Source organism: Ipomoea nil, unplaced genomic scaffold, assembly GCF_001879475.1.
Source record: "Ipomoea nil cultivar Tokyo-kokei standard unplaced genomic scaffold, Asagao_1.1 scaffold2922, whole genome shotgun sequence".
NCBI classification, from domain to species: domain Eukaryota; kingdom Viridiplantae; phylum Streptophyta; class Magnoliopsida; order Solanales; family Convolvulaceae; genus Ipomoea; species Ipomoea nil.
The window spans coordinates 840,189-858,815 of record NW_017619350.1 but is presented as its reverse complement, the minus strand read 5'-3'; the positions used below and the strand labels follow the sequence as shown (position 1 = coordinate 858,815).

The window sequence follows — 18,627 nt, the reverse complement described above, 5'->3', positions numbered from 1 at the left end:
CTCTTACTTGTACTTTCTGTTGGGATAAATCTAGCAAATAAAGGTGATTAGCTATGAATTTGAACATGTTAATAGTCTCCTGTTCTCACCTCTTTTACTTGCTATTGGCTTCCAAATCAAGAATGATGTGAAAGTGGTAACACAGTCAAGCTGGCTAATGATACAAACGGGGTAGCAGTCTTCTTGGTTTGAGCCGATCAGCTATGAAACTTATGCTGGTTTATCTCTTTGTGCCCCTTTGCCGGTTAGGGTTAAAATGCACACTTGGTAACCATGAGAGTACAAGTTTGACTTCTAACATGAGCAGCCTATTAGCTTTGGTTTGAGCCGGTCAACTATGGACAACCTAAGCTGGTTTATCTCATCGCGATCTTACAAGACAGAATTTATCCAGTACGAACCAGAGTAATGGCTCACCCACAAAGAATGATGTGAAAGCATATCATATCCCTAGTGTTTAACTTTTTGCTATAGCAAATGGCGCCAATGTTCTAATCATATGATGAAAAACTAACCAAGATTGATTTCTTGGCGCCATTAGACTACTAGCACTAATGATGTTCATAATCCTTTCACAGCACTGATTACCGATAATTACTGAAGAATGAGAGGGCTGAAACTATACAGACACAGTGGAAAGAACATTATTTGAAGGGCAAATTAAAGTGATAAAATCAATTGAAGAGAGTTTTGAAACAGAATCCAATCTTAAACAGTGAGGTGTATAACAGGAGCCATTTGGGTGAAAGACTGAAAGGGATTAAAGTGGTGATGGGACTTTTAGCTTTGAGAAAGGGGCTGCACTAACAAGGGAAGAATAAGGGTCACCTCAAAAGGGCAGAAAAGCTAAAGCCAAAAAGAATGATGACTGGTTTGGTTTAGTAGAAAATCATCTCCATTCTACTTCACAAATATAATCTTCCAATTTGCTAAGTATTATTAACATACACACACAGAAAAGGATATATAGCAGTTTGTGAGTCACAGCTCACTCCCAGTAAGTTTGCCTAGAAGAGCTTTATACTTCAAACTTTTTTATGGGATTATGTGCAGTTATGCACTTTGCTTCCTATCACACACCATTTGAAAGAGAAAAGACAGCATTCATGCTCAAAGTAAACATGCATTGTGGGAAAGAAAAAGTTGGTACCTTTTGGTTTAGAGGAAGACATTCAGCACGTGTGACCGAACCATTCATTTGAGTTTTCCACCGAGTTTGGGTCAAGTGAAATGCCATAAAAGTGATATTTTGTCTTAGATTCTTGTGCAAGTTTTATAGCTTTCTCGAATGCCATTTCTCTTCTCCTCCAGCTAAATACATCATAGTTTGAGCTGATTAACTATGAACAATTTAAGTTGATTTACCTTCTTTTAATCTTTTACCCGTTAGGCTTCACACAAAAAACGTATTAGAATCTATAAACAATTTTTAATTGTTATAAGCTTTTTTCATAAATTAAAAAGCATTGTGTATTTACCTAAACAATTCAAGAGTAAGGTAATCAATATTGGATTACTAAAAAATATAATGGTGTCAAGAGTCGGTTCATTTAGTATCGATAGACACCTTTACAACGATTTAAAAAATTGACATTAAATATATTGTAAAAATGTATTTAAAGTCTGATTTTAAGTGACATTGATTATGAAATCAATTAGTCTCGGTTATTGTGAAGTGCAATTGAAATAAATTGACAGACATGCTAGCTGACCAATTAAGAAAAACATAGGATCCGATCCCTTAATAATGAATTAGGAGGTGGCACATTTAACAGGGATTATGCATGTTTCAAAGCATTTCGAAAAGGCAAGTAGAAGACTAGAAGAAAGGAAGGCTACTTAGATTTCTGCAGCACCATTTTACAAACAAGAAATCACTGGAAAGTCAAAGGAAACCAAGACACTGGGTAAATAAAATAAATAAACGCAGAAAAGACAGTCAGAATCTTGTGCCTAGATCAATGGTCACTACCCAGACTTCAAGATCAGAAAAAAACAAAAGATAAGACACAACAATATAATGAAGTTTCTAACTACCAATTTGCATAAAGAATTTGAATCAAACCTCGATTGTGCAGCGACTATAATACAAGTATTGCACAGAGTGGGTGAGGAACAAAACCAGAGCGACTCATCCGCTTTGCAATATGTGCCACCACGCAATCCCGCAAGGTTAGTAGTTCAGTTGATTCGACTAATTACATTAAAATTGTGTTTCAATCATAATGTGAAATTTGAATTCTACTGAGAATTTGGAGTTAAATAAAATGAAGATTCAATGTGCATATTGATGGATATCCGGACCCACTCATTGAGGGGAGCCCAACCCGCCCAACCTAAGCTCACGCCGAGTTCAGTGTTAGGTGACTGGACTTAATAGCAGTAACAATCATTTCTGCCTCGATCTAGCCAGTTCGGGACCGGGCTATTGGCCTGGTTCTCATAATTGAGTATGAGGAAGCGCACCTAACGGAATCAAAAATCTTTTGACATGTAATCGAGCCACCTTAGGTGCCGATATGTGCCTATGCATAGCCTCCACGTGCTACTGGCGCAATTGTTAGCTTAGAAACCTCTGACCCACAGTCTAGTATTTCAAACTTCCCAACTTAAACCAATAAGCAGACTCGGTAGAGATACCCTAATCAGAACCGATTCTATCACTGTATTACACAGTATACGCCGATATATACTATTTCACATAGAATATACATGCATGAGTAGGAATGGGGGATTGATAGTGTCACTTTCGTCTCAATCAAGAGAGTTGATTCGTATATTTAAGAACTTAATTAGAATTAGACTAGTATAAGTTGGATATGTAATGTATATAAAATTATAAAAAAAAAAAAATGCAAGTTAAGGCCCGCATAGACTTTGTGAGTAGTAATTCGCATTTAGACATTATTTCAAACAATTTGATGGTAATATACAGAAGAATTAATTACGTGAGTCAAATTCTGGACCGTTTTTGTTCAAATAATTAGTTTATTTAGTAGTATAAAGGTTAAAATGGCGTGGTAAGGGCAAGTTTGTCAAATCGAGCAGAGAGCTCTAACAGAATTCCCAACTGCGCATGACGCATGCAATCCAATCCGTTTTATTTTCCCGCCATTAATTCTGTTATATTACCCCGGTGATTGTATAACCATCCTCACTCTTCACATTTCATACACTGATCATTTTCGCTCTCTACAAGCACCCTACCTCTCGAACTCATATTTGCACGAGTTTCTCTCTCAAAAACCGCCATGGCTACCAGTACTCTGCAACTGCAGATCCTCCTCGTCTTACTCATTCTTATCTCCCTCTTCATATCCGGAGCTACTATAACGACCGCCGACGTCGACATTTCTCCATCGTCGGAGCACTCGGCTTCTTACGACGGTCATCTTTATACGCCTCCTGTTTTTGCCAGCATTCTCTACTCTCTAGGCTTCCAGGAGCTGTCTACCGCGGCTGCCGGCGCCAATCTCTCCACCGGCGCTCCTATTACGATCTTTGCTCCTGCTGATTCATCGCTGCTCACCTGTCGTTCGTGTTCTCCCCGACAGCTCCTACACGAGCACTCAGTTCCTGGACTTTATCCGCTTGAATTCCTGCGGAAGTTAGCCTCTGGCACTAAAATCCAAACTCTAGCTGAAAACCGCTGCCTCACTATCACGACCTCCGCCTCCGAAACTCAGGATCAGCCGAAGATTTTCGTGAATGGAGCGACGATCACTCACCCTGACCTCTTCTACAACGGCGTAATCGTGGTTCACGGCATCCAAGGCTTAGTAGCTCACCTCTCGCCGATGTCATGTAGCATTGATCATATGAATTCTCTCTCATTCCCTCCACCGTCATCGGTGTCTTCACCTCATGAAACGAAGATCTCTATCATGCGTCTTATGATGAAAGACGCCGTCGTTCGACTGGAAAACAGCCGTTACAGAATCGTCGCGTTGGCGATGAGAGTGAAGTTCGCCGAGCTTTCAAAACTAAATTCCATGACGGTTTTCGCTCTGGAGGATTCCAACCTTCTCGCTGGTAACGGCTTTTTGTATCTCTCGAATTTCCGTTTTCACATTGTGCCTAACAGGAGGATCCTCGCCCCTGAGCTGATCGGTCTGCCGACTGGAAGCGTTTTGCCAACAATGGATAGTGAGCACGAGCTGGTTTTGACCACCGGAGGCGAAGGAGGCACAGTTTCGCCGATCAAAATCAATTACATCAGCGTTCCAACCCTTGATCTGATACACAACAGCAGAATTGTGATCCATGCAGTGTCCTCACCACTTCCGCACATGTATCATCACAAGACTCAAGATGGTTTTGGGCAGATCGAAGAGTCACGGTGTGATCTCACATCAGGTGATGGCGTTTGCAATGCAGATCCTCCTACGCCGCCAGCTACCATTCCTACCAAGCCGTCAACGGCGGAAGGCTACGAGGCCTCTGGAGTCCTTGATTAACCGCTGACTTGTTAGTTTGCATTGTTACGTCTGTAACCGCTGGCTCTACGCATTGTCCGGGGTTTAGCTGTGCCTTTCTGCGACTTGTACCATCTCGTACAACTCAATTTGAAAGGTTGTTATACGGCTGTAAAATTTGCATTTACAAGTACTATACTACTGTTTCGATTTTCCTTTCCTTGCTTTGTAGGTAATTGCCTTAAATTTTTACGGAATATTATAGAAACCAAACATAATTCTAGGAAAGGCACTAAAAATTCCAAATCACTAAAAAATGGTTTTAGAACCATCATATTATATATCAATTAACTCTAGGTTAATTAATTACACAAATGTTTAAGTTAAATTTTCTTGCTATTTAGTCATTGTTGATGTTGATTGTTGAAAAGAAAATTAATTTCTGTATAATTTTTAGGGACTACAGACAAAATTGAAGTAGTTGAAGAATTAAAGAATCAATTATGGTGGTTGTTAATTGTCTTCATTTATGGATGTATATATCTGACTTTTCGAACTGAAGAGTGAGCATCAACCGCCGGTTCAATGACGGATCCTCCAGAGCATAGCGCCAAAACCCAACAATGTAATACTCATGACGTTTTTAAAATCTTCTCTTTAAAAAATAAAAATAAAGAAGGAAATTTGAGGAATTAAAATGGGTAAAATATGTGAGAAAACAAATTTGCTTTTCAAATATTTTCCTCTCCGAATTATGAATAAAATACTGCAAACTAAATTTGACATCCTTCCTCATATTATTACTCCGTATAAAATTATATACTCCGTATTATTTTTATGTATTTAAAAAATTAAATAATTTATGTCTTTCACTATTCTATTTCGTATGAAATGCTCTATCAATACAATAAATTAAGCTCTTGCACCACGTGGTTGCCAACCAAACTAAATTATTAACTTATTATTACGATGGGTCAATCAATTGATGAATTGTGCTTTAGATACGTTCTATCAACAACATTGGCTATATTTGTGATAGTTATTTAAATTAATTTTAATTCAACAAGTCATTGAGATCTACAAAATTATAATACTTTACTGGTCATCTTCTTTGATAGAAGGAGCCGTGTTGCGGGTCATTGATTCATCGATTTTGTTTTCAGATTTGATTGGATCGTCGTCAAGGAAGAACATTGCGAAAGCTCGACGTCACGAAAGAATGTCGGGAAAGATGACTGAGGAAGAACGTTCCGAAGAAGCGAAGAGAGAAGTCTGGAAAATGACTTTCCCTAAAAAAAAAAAAAAGGGGAGTTGTTTTCAAAAAAATAATGTGATTTTTTTCTATGACCATAATTAATTTTTTATGACTTCAATTTTTAAGTTTGGTCAAACACAAAAAAATATGAAAAATGAAAAATCTTAGAATTCATTTTTTGTGTTTCCAAGCACGTATTTAATGTATTTTTTTTTTTAATATAACATTTGATATAGATTTTTGGTATTTTGGATTGGAAACGGTGTAAATACTTGGAAAAGGACGTCTCACTCTTAAGTCTTAATTGCGTATAACAGACAAGAGGCCTACTTCGATGACTCCATGAACTAAGACCATACGCACTGCTTAACGTGCGACTTCTCATTTCTCTGTCTACAGAAATGGCGATTCCTCTGCAATTCTCTTGTCTAGCAACTCGTACGGCCATCTCATTGCCGCAGCCTCGGATCTTCCAGCTTCGGAAGCCGCTCTCAATCCGGTGCTCCACCGGAGAAGCCGATTCCTCTTCCTCCTCGTCGGCCACCGTTGATTCGGATTTCGATGCTAAGACTTTCCGGAAGAACTTGACTAGAAGCGCCAATTACAATCGCAGGGGTTTTGGACACAAAGAGGCCACTCTTGAGCTCATGAATCGCGAATATACTAGTAAACGTCCCAAAATAGACTCCGTTTTTTTGTTCTTCTAATTTTGTTTTTTGACGATTTCTTGCTCGAGTATATATACTTTCTGCACGGATACTTGATATGAGTAAGTTATAGTTCCTGAGTAGTGCATATTGAAGCTCACAATTAAAATATATGTAGAAATTTCTTACTCCATATATTGATTGATGCTCTAAATAGAGTTTTGCTACTCGGAGACATCTAAGATGGGGTTTGGGGGGAAGGTTAATTTAAATTCTACCGCATTATTCGGTCAATGGTTTTATGCATATATTTGTTTCCTAAATAGTACATACTTTTTGGTCTCTTATTCAATACTTTGCACAATTGTATATGCCTAGAAAATACTGCATAGTTGTTAGAATTGCATCTCATCTTGGTTTGGTCATGCTCGCAATGGTTTTAAAGATCTTCTGTTATTATTTCAGGTGATATTATAAAGAAGTTGAAGGACAATGGCTATGAATATACATGGGGCAATGTTACTGTGAAGCTTGCAGAAGCCTATGGTTTCTGCTGGGGGGTTGAGCGAGCCGTCCAGATTGCATATGAAGCAAGAAAACAATTTCCTACAGAAAACATTTGGCTCACTAATGAGATTATACACAACCCCACAGTGAATAAGGTCTCAAATCTTTCTCATTGTTGATGTTGATCTGTAGTTTACTATTCGGTTGCTCAACTTAATTAGTAAGAAAAATCTTGCGCTTTTTGTGCCACATTTACTTATTTTCTTTCTTTCTACTACTAGTATTATTTAATGGCATTCTGCTGTTTTTCTCTCTTCTCAGAACACTTAGGTTACTACTAATGTTAATGCAAGTTTTTTAATTTCTGATATGTATTTGGTTTCGTTCTGTCCAGCGCCTAGAGGAGATGGAAGTTAAGAATATCCCTGTGAATCAAGGAAATAAAATTTTTGATGTTGTTGACAAGGGTGATGTTGTGGTTTTACCTGCTTTTGGGGCTAGTGTGGATGAGATGTTGACTTTGAGTGAAAAGAATGTACAGATAGTTGATACAACCTGCCCATGGGTGTCGAAGGTATGTCAACCAGGTTGTTATTCCCCTTTGCTATCATTCATTCTTCTACAGTTCTACTCATATAATACATTGTAATTCTTACTAATATTCTATCCAGGTTTGGAATTCTGTTGAAAAGCACAAGAAGGGAGAATATACCTCCATTATCCATGGTAAATATTCTCACGAGGAAACTGTTGCTACTGCATCATTTGCAGGAAAATACATCATTGTGAAGAACATGGCAGAGGTTTGTTTCATCTTACTGCTTAAGCTTCATTACCAAAACACTTTAAGTGCTTATCTTTGCTTTTGGAAGTATTTAGAAGGCACCCAGTAGGAGTATTTCATAAACTGTATATTTCTTCCAGGCAACATATGTTTGTGATTACATTCTTGGGGGTCAGCTTGATGGCTCTAGCTCAACCAAAGAGGCGTTTCTGGAGGTGCAGCCTGGGTTTCTTTCCTTTCCCTGAATCTGTCTGCCTCATGAACTTGTTTCAATTATTACCTTCATGCTACTTTGACATATCTTTTTCCTGCAGAAATTTAAGTATGCAGTTTCCAAAGGTTTTGATCCGGACTCTGATCTCACTAAAGTTGGTATTGCTAACCAAACAACAATGTTGAAAGGAGAAACTGAAGAGATGGGTTAGTCTCTTTCCACATCAGTTACATCTACTGCCAAGTTGTGTATTTGTCCACGGAGTAGAAAACATTCCTAGGTACTGATTTTATGTATTTTATATATAGGCAAGTTAGTTGAGAGGACTATGATGCGCAAATATGGAGTGGAAAATGTCAATAATCACTTCATAAGTTTCAACACTATTTGTGATGCAACTCAAGTAAGTCATCTTTCTTCCTACGCTTTCCTGGCAATTTCTTTCCAATTGCACTTTCATGATAAAATCCTTTAGGAGCGGCAAGATGCCATGTATAAGCTGGTTGAGGAGCAGCTGGATCTTATGTTGGTGATTGGTGGATGGAACTCAAGCAACACTTCACACCTACAGGAGATTGCAGAGGAACGTGGGATTCCATCATATTGGATTGACACTGAGCAGAGAGTAGGTCCTGGAAACAAAATAAGTTACAAGCTAATGGTGAGCACTTTTGGCACTATGATTTTGCAGCTAATTTTGAGCTTCGGATACCTTTCCTTACCCTCTTCTACTCTTGTAAACAGCATGGTGAGTTAGTTGAGAAGGAGAACTTTCTACCAAAAGGCCCCATTACGATTGGGGTAACATCTGGTGCATCCACTCCTGATAAGGTAAAGTCTATTAGAACCACTCTCATCATTATGCTCGTGTATATCTTCTTCCCCAGTTACAATCCAAATTTTTTTTGTGTTCACTATCTTTATTTGATTTTCTTCCATTGCCCCATCCACACAAAAAGAACCGAAAAGAAGCTAAAATACAGACTTTACACTCCAGGTTTTGACTTCTCATTGGGAAGTCATTGCCAATAGTTTACACCATGTTCAGACAACATTTTGATAGCACTGGCTTAATCTTTGGGTGATGTTTGGACGCAGGTTGTTGAAGATGTCCTTGTCAGGGTGTTTGATATAAAGCGCGAGGAAGCCCTGCAAATATCTTAGACTCATTTACACTCTGAGACATGAGCATGTTGCTTTACATTCATTACCAAAGGTTTAGGGCTTTAGGCTGGGAGTATATGTAATGTAATTGCTCTATGCATGGAGTATATATATACACAGGGTAGTTGAGTGGATAATAGGCCTTTGTATTGATTTAATGCCCTTAAAGAATACTCCCAAGAGTATATGCAATGTTCCTCCAGTAACAAATTTCCAGATTGCACATTATTCAATTAAAAACTTAAAACCTCTTGCAAACTCTAATGCTAGAAATTTCTGCTTACAGTTTCCTTTTTCTAAGCAATTCAATATTGTCATTCATACTGCTCTATGATAGCTAGCTATCACATTTGCTCTTCTTCGTTTCCGAGCTGAGCTGCATTGACACGCTGTTCTGCCTTTGCTACCTGCATCAAGTAAGATTACATTCACCATCGTATTATTAGCAAGAAAATTGTTACTGTGAATAATCTCTTCTCACGAACCTACCTCTCTATTCCAGTTGGCCCGGGACATTTTCAGGAGCAAAATGATTGTTTGAAGCAATGCACCAGCTAACATTCCTGTCCAGATTCCCTTCACACCGAGCTTTGCTTTGTAGCCGAGCACGCCTCCTAGAGGAAGGCCGAAAACATAATAGCAAACTACGTTTATAATTGCGACTGAATATTGCCACCCTGCACCAACAGCAACCCCTGCAAAATCACAGCAGAGACATCTTATGTTGGGTGTTCAAGAATGAAATGTGTCAAGCTATGGTGTGATTTTAATCTTGATTTGACTTGCCATGCAGCACAGGTTGGATGCTGTTGAGGAGGATGGTTGCTGCTAAGAAGTATGCCAGCTTGGATGCCTCCTTTATGACCTCAGGTTTATCAGAAAACAGCTTTGGAAATTCGTCTTTTGTTGCAAACACTGCAGCTGTAAATATAATTCCAAAAAAGGTTGATGTGACTACGGCCACCACTACTGCAAATTTTGCTGCTTTTGGACGGCCAGCTCCAAGTAAATTAGAGACGCGCACACTGCAAAACAAGGAAGTTGAAGTATTGTAACACCATTACATGTTTTACTAGGATTATTATAGTTCCACTGATATATGTTTAATGTTCTGGTAACCTGATTGCAGCGTTGAAGCCCAGAGTGATCATCAATGTCCAGAGTTGTAGATTCATGCTGTGGCAGACAGAGCAAAGACAAGAAGGTAAGAATCATAGTCATGTTAATCAAGAGGAAATCGCCGATGGGAGTTCAAACTTGTAGTAAGTCACTTACCAGATAGATATGGCACCTACTGCAATTTCAGGATTCTTTAACCAGCCAACCATGAGGATCACAACGGTGTAATACCACAACTCTAAGCTGCCATTGGTTTACACAATTAATGTAAAACTACATAATATAGGATGAGGTTCTTTTGAGCATTACAATAAGGACTTACCATAACATCACAGCTGAAGCAAGTGACAGCTTCACAAAACCGGAGAGTGATTTGAAAGCTTTCCAGGAAAATCCAGTCCATGCCTTAGGGAAGAAACCAGCCATGACGTAAACAATTTGAGCTACAACCACGAGCCACCAAGTTATATTTCCTACAATGGCAGCACCAATCATTCCTTTTTTGTACTTCGTCACGAATACCCAGTTCAGCACTGCATGAACTGGGATTGCGAGTATGTTGATTACTGTCATGACCCATATTTTACTCTGAGCTTGAAGGAACTTTTGGGCAGGGAAATTCAACGCATAGGCAAACAGTTGAGGAATGGCCCAGGTTGCATACTTCCCCGCAAGTTCTGAAATGTCTTTGCTCTGACGAAGGAGCTTTAGCAGTGGCGATGCGAATACATAGAAAGGTGTTAGCAACAAGGCTGTGGATAGAGTAATAATAAATGATCTTTGCAGGTAGATTCCAAGCATGTCATACTGTCCAGCACCAACAGCTTGGCCGCAGAGGGTCTCTAGCGCACTTCCCATCCCTAGCTAATGCAAGACATCAGGATAACATCCAAGAAAATCAGGATAAAGCATCATTGATTTGTTTTGGTTTGGTTAAGTTTTCACAATTTAACTTTATAAAGTTGTATGCAGGCTGCAGGGAATGTGAAGTAATACCATGACTCCATAAACGAAACCTTCGATGACATTCTGAACAACGGAGACAGCAGCAAGTTCCACAGATCCGAGATGACCCACAAACGCCACCGTGACAAGGCCAATGGAGAACTGAGCCACGGCCGTGAGAATGCATGGTGCCGCTATCTCCCACATCTGCTTGGATTCCACCCAGCTTCTCCTCCCCAGCTTAGTTGGAACCTCCACCTCCTCGGCATAATGCACCTCCCCGGATGATGGCGGCCCGATCTCCAAAGCTCTTGGATCCATTGCCACTAAGCTGTAGGACCTCCTGTCAGTCTCCTCTAATCTCTTCTCGTCTCCTAACACCATAGATGATGATCATAAAAGGTTGTTTAATAATCTACACAGGTTTGTCTGCTTATAGAGTTTAAATTGTAGAAAATGTATAAAAAAAAAGTAATATATTATATATCCACCCACTACCTTAAACAATTGCGCCAAATCTCTGGTTAGCTGTGAGGAGCATGAACGTTCTGCGTTTGATGCATGTTTCCCGGGCCAGAATATAATTATATAATACTCCATAATTAATTATGTGTTTGTTAGGTTGTGCCTGCCATGACGGCAGGGTTTGACTTTGGCTCACAACGACTTTGCATGCATTGCTTTAGTTTGAAGGGAATTATTATTTGCTACATCTCGGGAGATTAGGCGTGCTACGACGGACCTATGTGGCTATCTCGGCGCCACTTATCCTCGGCAAGGTCCTCTATGCCCGTCATGACAAGATCGTTTGAATGCCTATCACGACAAGAGCAGATCCTTTGTGCCCTTATTTGGTAGGCTCCTTTACGCCTATTCTTTGGTAAGGTTTTGAGGTGAAGACCCTTTCCCTGATGTGTGTCTATAGAGATTATTTAGGGTGTGTTTGGTTCGCACATGTGATCGGAATCAGAATGGGTATCAAATGTTATCCCGATCATGATTTTCTTACCCCCAGAGGGAAAGGTACTTCCCTTTTGGGCCGGTTGTGGGCGAGGAGGGAGGGCCGGTTGTGGGCGAGGAGGGATTCGAACCCCCAACACTGTGGTCCGTAGCCACGTGCTCTAATCCCCTGAGCTACAGGCCCCCCGTCTCCACTGGATCTGTTCACGTGAGTATCCTCAAAAAAGGAACCTTTCCTCTCCCCGGCCATTTCGGATGTGAAAGCGCGTTTATCTCTATAAGAACGGCGCGTTCCGAGGTGTGAAGTGGGAGAGAAGGGATGTCATAATTGGGATTTTGAATAAGACGTCCCTTTTCTTTTTCATTTTTTTCGTTTTCATATTGAAAAAGTAATAAGAATGAGAGGTCTTAAGCTTTTTATCATCCTGGCGTCGAGCTATTTTTCCGGTAACGGTAATGAGTTTTGGTGAAAGTATTTAACATGTTTGGTAGTATGGTGGAATGAGAATGGTTACTAATAGTAGTGCTTGAGAATGAATAAGGGAATGAAACCTTTATTTTATTTGGGTATGAGTTTTTCAATTGATGGGGGTATTCGAAACCCATAGTAGTGTTCTAAAAACCTATCAATCAAACAATAATAATCACTTTCATACCCATTCCTATGGACAAAAGCCATCAACCAAACACACCCTTAGACTACTCGCTTCTTGAGCTTTGGTTTGGCAATTCTCATAAATTCTTGGACAACATGCATGGTCCTGGGAAAGATATCATTAGGGGGTACATTGCCCTTGCATATTCAATATAGCACTTGTAAATGGTGGTTGTTAGGAAGTGGTGGTTGTTAGGAAGTGATGGTTAGTAGTGATTCGTGTAAGAACCTGGGAAGAAGAAGAACAAATTGGGCATGTTTTTCATTCCAAAAATTGGGATTATTCACTGAATTAAGAGGAAGGAATCTACACTGCCCACTACATTTTACAATAAAGGGTCGATGCTGGGGTTGACCTCAATAAAACTAACAATATCCATTTCAATGACTAATATCCATTTCAAACTAACAATATACATAAACTCAACGCTATTTTAAAATCAAGAACACAGAGTTTCTAATAATTTACTTCCCACATGTTGCCAAACATGTTCTTTGAATACTAGAAACAGTCCATTCAAAGCCCCAACCAACTTTTTATTTTTTATTTTTTAAGAAAAGAAGGAAAGAAACATTCTTAATTTGTTATGGAAGAATCTGTCCTCGGAAGCAGACAGGCAGTTGCAAGTTGCCAGCCCGGTTGTTGGTCTACAGAAGAAATGTCAACCTCTGCAACTGACACGTAGACGTGCATGGCGTAGATTTACCCAAGTCATATGGTGGTTCTTGTTGAGCAGTCAGGTATTCAACACATTAAGGAAACAACTACTTCCATTGAATCATGCAAAAAAAAAAAAAAAAAAACTACTTCCATTGAAAAGACCCAAAGAAATTAATTGGACAATTGATTTAACTCCAAGATTTTAAGCTTGACTCTTTCTAATATGCCTTTTTAGTTTGAATCAAAGGCCATTCTCATCTATGATTTTTACTTGGTTTTTTTTGTGGGTGCAAATGAAGTTTTTTGTGAGGCCCGCTAGGAGAGAGAAACATCAGAAAACAGTTGCAGTTGTGCGCGTACAACAAACGCACGGCCGGTGTGCGTTATGTCTTCTTTTTTTTTTTTTTTTTTTTTTGGTGTCAGCTTTATCAGTTTGTTGTTTTTTTCCCCCTCTTTTTTCTTCTTCTCTTTCCCTTATCTCTCTTCTATTTGGATCATCAAAAACCGAGCTGATGGTGATGCTCTAAGGACAACTTAGACTAATTTATCTTTTTATAATCTTTTGCTAGTTAAGGTTGCAAAGTGAATTTCACTAACACACTTTCAAGTAGTGATTGTAGGCTTTCTGGGTAATCAAAGAATCAAAGTAACAGAAAAATGATTCAAATGTAATACATCTGTATTTAAACATCATTTTTCTCCTCATCCAATGTATTAATACAAGCATTGAAGGACCAAGAAGAAAAACCCAGAAATTCATCTGCAGGCTGGAAAGCTCTTAAGACAGTAGGGCACCACTATATATTACAAATAAATGAAATAACAGAATATCTATCAATCTATATGTACAAACCATATATACACTTACTTTTTGCTTATATTATACCTCTAATTCTATCTAATCCCTTTTGGATAATCTGTTGGTCTAAACTAGTCTGAGAGATCATCAGACTCTGTGGAAGAAGAAGAAGAAGATCCAAAGATTTCTGCAGGGACTTGATCAAGCAACCGGATTATTTCATCAGGAAATTCGCCCTTGGCACGGTTAGTCTTTCCTCCAACAATCACTGTTGTTCCATCTTGTAAAGCCCAGACCTTTTATTTGATTGGGGAAATGCACAATGCCAAAACACGAAATCGCTGTTAATATGTCTGAAGATAGAATGGATGGTTTGAGCTTTGAAGCAGCAAATAAACTTACCTCTACATTTGACAAGTAGTTGATGCAGTTCATAAGCATTACAGCCCCAATGCCAAAACCGGCATAGACAATTTTCGCTCGATCATCAGTCTGAGTGCAAATCCTTGAATGTAAGCAAAATGGATAAAAAGTAAAAACACTTCTGGCCGAAAACTACTTGAATGTTTTTTTTTTATTTTTATCATTACCTCGAGGTCAACGCCAGGACTACCGATTGTGTCTACTATAACAATTTCTGTTCCATCAGTCTCAATAGGAAGCTGAGAGTTGTGCTGTCCGACTCCTACAACTTTCCCTTCTTTATGGTAGATGGTTACTGACTGTGAATCCGTTGCTACCATTGATCTAGAGTATCAGATAACATGGTAAAGAAGACAAAGGAAATGAGAAGAGACCGAAAAATCAGCTATTTTGATTGATCAAAGTAGTCAGAGAACCTACATTCCCTTGGCATTAGGTGAATCAGCATCATCCTCGGTTTTCTTGACATTGGGCAAATCGGCCTCCTTAACTCCCTTCACATCGGGAGAACTGGCGTCCTCGTTTCCATTCGACGAAGAATTGGAATCCTCAACAGGTACGAATGTAACAACTAGTGTCTTGTCTCCATTGGTCTTTAAGGGTTGTGGTAAACACCTATCTGTTTTGTATATTCTGATGCCACTGCACCTTAAAGGATCATTTACGCTTATTGCTTTCTTTGTTACCTCCTTCCCTTTGAGGTCATGTGATGAAGGATCAGCAAGCAACTGTGAAACCTATAACACAAGAAAGAAGCAACAACTCGACCCGTTAATGTATTATGGTGGCGAGAGGAACTGCTGCCATCCATCTCAGAAGCAACTTGCCCTTACCTCCCCGCTTTGATTGTAATCTGAAGGCGTGGGCAAACCTGCAATTGGATCATGTTCATCACCCACACTGGCCCCGAGAGTTCCTCCAGACATCATCACCAATATCAGTGCTAGATTTACTACAACTGGAGCAATTTGACCTGCCAACCCCTTGAATGCATATAAAGGCCCTTTCAGAAACACCTAGAGATAGATACATACATGGGAAACTATCAATGCAGATCATGAAAAGAATCACAGATTAAATGAACGAAATATGAATGAATATTCTATACCTCGTATCCAGTTCCCATCAAGGTGATTCCCAAATCCTCAACAGAAGTTTTAGGCAGAGTTTCTGCAGATTCCTGCTCACTAATTGGCTTCCTTGAGTTTAAGAATGACCATCTACAGAGTAATCACATGATCGAAAACCGCTAAATTTTTACAAACAGATTCCAAGAAAATGTTAAAAAGATGCATTCAAAAGAGGTCAGTGCATCAAACCAGACCTTCTAGCTACCTTCACAAGTGGAGTCTCTGATTGGTCAGAGCAGTTCATCAATGATGCTCCCAGGAGAGCCAGTGTTCCCAAGAAAACGGGAGATGATGAAAACATCTGGAATTTCTGAATATCGAATCCCGGGACCTCGCCTTGATCAATGATAGTTCCTGCAGCGCACAACAGATAGACCGAAACAATTCATATTATACTGCTAAATATGCAAATCAGAAGAGACCGGTAAAGGGAGGGCAAAACTCAACAAGAAGAAAGACCCCAATTCTCTTATGAGAAGGTTTACATACTATCTTCCTCATTCAAAAAGTGTTAAAGCAAAATTTTTTGTAAACCCCGCATTGTGATCCTATCCGGCAAAGGATCACAAGGAGGTAAACAAGCATAGATTATTCATATATAGTTGACTGGCTCAAACCAAAAAGGCTAATAGGCCAATCCCGTTGGCAGTCGAATTTGTAATACAGCCTGACCAACTTGGTAGGGGTTGCCCATAGAAAGACCATCTTGCAAAGAGTAAAACATGAGTAATAACACCAGCTATGAAGCTATGGTAGCCTTGGCAGCTATGAAGCTCATATGCAATTCTATGATCACAAACACATAATCATGTCCCCATGCAAAGATGCACAGATAAGCATATAAACACAATCCCATGTAGCGAATTTGCCTAAAACAAGGTAGTTGTTGGCAGAAGCAAAGTATGTAGAAATGTAAATTACCCAAAGCCATCAACCCAGCAACAGAAAACATCTGGGCAAAAGCTAGCGGCAGATTCGACAGCCCGGCAAAGACCCTTTTCGGAAACGCCCCAAACAACCCCACCCCACCATCATTACTCCGCCGGACAGCCGGCCGCCGGCGCGCCGGCGCTTGACCGTTTAAGAACGTTTTTCCCTCAAAAAGCGGCGGCGCTCTGTCGGAATCCGGCACCACAACCTTTTTCTTGCCACCCTTCTTCCCTTTTGCTGTCTTAAGGGTACAGGAAAGAGAAAAGGAGAAAGCTTTGCCCTTTTTGTTATAGACGCCATGGATTTTTGCAGTGTGTGGGAAAATCCGAGATTTGAAACTGATGGGCATCTCTGGGTGATGCAGTTCTTGGGGAAATCTCAACGCTTTGCTGCTAATATTAACAGTCCCCATTGATTCCAAGAACTTGTGCAGATAACCAACAACCTTCCCCTTTCTCTCTTATTGTTTATTTCAGGTTAGTTTCTCAACAGAGAAGCGTACTACAACTCCAAAAGAAGTACTATGTACTGCTTACGCTTGTGGATTTGGACTTCGTACTTCCAAATTGAGGCATACATTCATGTACTAATAATTAATAAATTCATTAGAAAGCTAATTAATATATTGAAGTGATGGGGGAGGTGGTGAGGAGGGGCCTACTTGAGCTTGATTTTTGAGCGTTTAAATCAGCCATGAAGCAAAGGAACTGTATGGAGCTTGCATTATACCACACACAACTCCCAAAATCCGTTTAGTAACTTGCGGAATCCAACTTTTCTGTTTTAGCTTCCTGAATGTTGTGGGGCGGGAAAAAGGTGGTTGGTTGGGCACCATATTGTTGGTTTCCGTATCTCTATTATATTTCTACGAGATTAATTTAAGATTTGATCCACAAGTGTTATTGGTGATTTTAATTATAAGTCCGTCTTGTTACATATTACCTCAAACTAAGAAACTAATTAACAACTTTCATATAAAGAGTCGAATTTAGAATCTTATAGTTACGGAGTTAATTATTCAACCAACTCGGTTAGAATGACGTACTTTAATTTTTATATAATTTTTCAGATAAGTAGGCTGGGTAGTAAGATTACAAACTCAACTCTCAGTTATGAGCAGCCTATTAACTTCTCAATTGAGCTGATCACATAACTTATCTAAGTTGATTTATTTTTTCGGGTAGAATTATTTGTCAATTAGGATCATGTAATTCAAGACTCTTTAATATAGTATAAGACTATTTTTTTTTTTTTTGACTCTATTACAGGCTCAATCTCATGACTTCCCACATGGGAGAGATCACTACATGTCATATGAGCACAAGGTGCTTGGCTAGGACTCTATTTGATATAACTAGCTTAAAAGTTAGTAATTATTAGCTTATTTTGAAACATTATTTATAATAGTGTTTCAAAATAAGTTATTATTTTAAATCAGTGTTTAATCAAATAGAGTAGTTTATTTGTATGTTAAAATAAGTTATAATTAAGCTCTATCAAATATTCTTTGACCTTGGATTAGCAATAACATATTATATTTGGAGGTGTATCAAATGTTTTAAAAAGTTATATTTTATATTTTGTGTTAACATCGTCTTCTGTATTAGAATTATGTTGCAATAGTGTTCACATAAACTTAATTCACTGATTTAATAAACAATATTTGATGGAAAGAATTGTATTGCAATAGTAACGTAACAAAGTGTTCAATATCTTTACAACAAAAAAAAACACATGATCCATTTCCAAATTTCCTCATTTCAAGAACTAAAAGGAATATCGATATTGTAACATATTTCTCCTTTAGTACAAAAGCTCATTTACTTAACTTTCGATAAATTGGTGACAACCTCTAACTGAATTGTTCAGATTATTGATTTATAACTATAAAGTTTTAAGTTAACTTTCTATAGGTGCTGATTATCTAATTTAAACGGATCAAAAATTTAAATTAGTTTATCTTATTATGATTATTTGCTAGTTAAAAGCTTAAAACTACAAAGTAGGCTTTACAAATAC

General features: G+C 38.8%; 4 protein-coding genes across 7 annotated transcripts; 2 read left to right on the top strand and 2 right to left on the bottom strand.

Annotated features, from left to right (window-relative positions):
* The first annotated feature begins 3,139 nt into the window (after positions 1-3,139).
* LOC109161446 (fasciclin-like arabinogalactan protein 21) lies at positions 3,140-4,585 on the top strand. Its single transcript, XM_019309850.1, has one exon. It carries the CDS (start codon positions 3,252-3,254, stop codon positions 4,455-4,457), a length of 1,206 nt encoding a protein of 401 aa, XP_019165395.1. The 5' UTR covers positions 3,140-3,251; the 3' UTR covers positions 4,458-4,585.
* A 1,394-nt stretch (positions 4,586-5,979) lies between these two features.
* On the top strand, positions 5,980-9,271 carry LOC109161445 (4-hydroxy-3-methylbut-2-enyl diphosphate reductase, chloroplastic-like). The gene is made up of 10 exons (XM_019309848.1): positions 5,980-6,336; positions 6,783-6,979; positions 7,219-7,398; positions 7,496-7,627; positions 7,749-7,823; positions 7,923-8,028; positions 8,131-8,225; positions 8,298-8,483; positions 8,567-8,653; positions 8,921-9,271. The coding sequence occupies exons 1-10, from the start codon at positions 6,072-6,074 to the stop codon at positions 8,984-8,986; spliced, it is 1,389 nt and encodes a 462-aa protein (XP_019165393.1). The 5' UTR covers positions 5,980-6,071; the 3' UTR covers positions 8,987-9,271.
* Positions 9,272-9,291: 20 nt separating this feature from the next.
* On the bottom strand, positions 9,292-11,893 carry LOC109161444 (protein DETOXIFICATION 33-like). 2 transcript variants are annotated; one of them, XM_019309847.1, is made up of 8 exons: positions 11,549-11,893; positions 11,102-11,424; positions 10,428-10,969; positions 10,262-10,348; positions 10,106-10,162; positions 9,773-10,011; positions 9,476-9,681; positions 9,292-9,393 (listed from the first exon to the last, which is right to left on the bottom strand). In XM_019309847.1, the coding sequence occupies exons 2-8, from the start codon at positions 11,369-11,371 to the stop codon at positions 9,331-9,333; spliced, it is 1,464 nt and encodes a 487-aa protein (XP_019165392.1). In that variant the 5' UTR covers positions 11,372-11,424; positions 11,549-11,893; the 3' UTR covers positions 9,292-9,330. The 2 variants fall into 2 exon arrangements, with proteins under 2 accessions (XP_019165392.1, XP_019165391.1); XM_019309846.1 differs by having other exon boundaries at positions 11,102-11,889.
* Positions 11,894-13,987: 2,094 nt separating this feature from the next.
* On the bottom strand, positions 13,988-17,402 carry LOC109161443 (cytochrome c biogenesis protein CCS1, chloroplastic-like). Of its 3 annotated transcripts, none has more exons than XM_019309845.1 (9): positions 16,600-17,402; positions 15,873-16,032; positions 15,657-15,768; positions 15,382-15,564; positions 15,269-15,285; positions 14,969-15,208; positions 14,716-14,872; positions 14,528-14,617; positions 13,988-14,421 (listed from the first exon to the last, which is right to left on the bottom strand). In XM_019309845.1, exons 1-9 carry the CDS (start codon positions 17,018-17,020, stop codon positions 14,257-14,259), a joined length of 1,545 nt encoding a protein of 514 aa, XP_019165390.1. In that variant the 5' UTR covers positions 17,021-17,402; the 3' UTR covers positions 13,988-14,256. The 3 variants fall into 3 exon arrangements, with proteins under 3 accessions (XP_019165390.1, XP_019165389.1, XP_019165388.1); XM_019309844.1 differs by having other exon boundaries at positions 14,969-15,207; positions 15,238-15,285; positions 16,600-17,401; XM_019309843.1 differs by having other exon boundaries at positions 14,969-15,285; positions 16,600-17,401.
* Positions 17,403-18,627: the final 1,225 nt, after the last annotated feature.

Bases quoted from the DNA above. Each gene is read 5' to 3' on its own strand.
- LOC109161445 (XM_019309848.1), top strand. From the start codon at position 6,072: ATGGCGATTCCTCTGCAATTCTCTTGTCTAGCAACTCGTACGGCCATC. The intron at 7,628-7,748 runs GTTTGTTTCATC...TATTTCTTCCAG, and splicing joins TTGTGAAGAACATGGCAGAG to GCAACATATGTTTGTGATTA. The intron at 8,226-8,297 runs GTAAGTCATCTT...AAAATCCTTTAG, and splicing joins CTATTTGTGATGCAACTCAA to GAGCGGCAAGATGCCATGTA.
- LOC109161443 (XM_019309843.1), bottom strand. From the start codon at position 17,020: ATGGGGACTGTTAATATTAGCAGCAAAGCGTTGAGATTTCCCCAAGAA. The intron at 15,286-15,381 runs GTAAGGGCAAGT...CTTGTGTTATAG, and splicing joins ATTACAATCAAAGCGGGGAG to GTTTCACAGTTGCTTGCTGA. The intron at 14,618-14,715 runs GTAATGATAAAA...ATTTGCACTCAG, and splicing joins GTCCTGGCGTTGACCTCGAG to ACTGATGATCGAGCGAAAAT.
- LOC109161446 (XM_019309850.1), top strand. From the start codon at position 3,252: ATGGCTACCAGTACTCTGCAACTGCAGATCCTCCTCGTCTTACTCATT.
- LOC109161444 (XM_019309846.1), bottom strand. From the start codon at position 11,434: ATGGTGTTAGGAGACGAGAAGAGATTAGAGGAGACTGACAGGAGGTCC. The intron at 10,163-10,261 runs GTAAGTGACTTA...TGTCTGCCACAG, and splicing joins GTAGGTGCCATATCTATCTG to CATGAATCTACAACTCTGGA. The intron at 10,012-10,105 runs GTTACCAGAACA...CTTGTTTTGCAG, and splicing joins GGCTTCAACGCTGCAATCAG to TGTGCGCGTCTCTAATTTAC.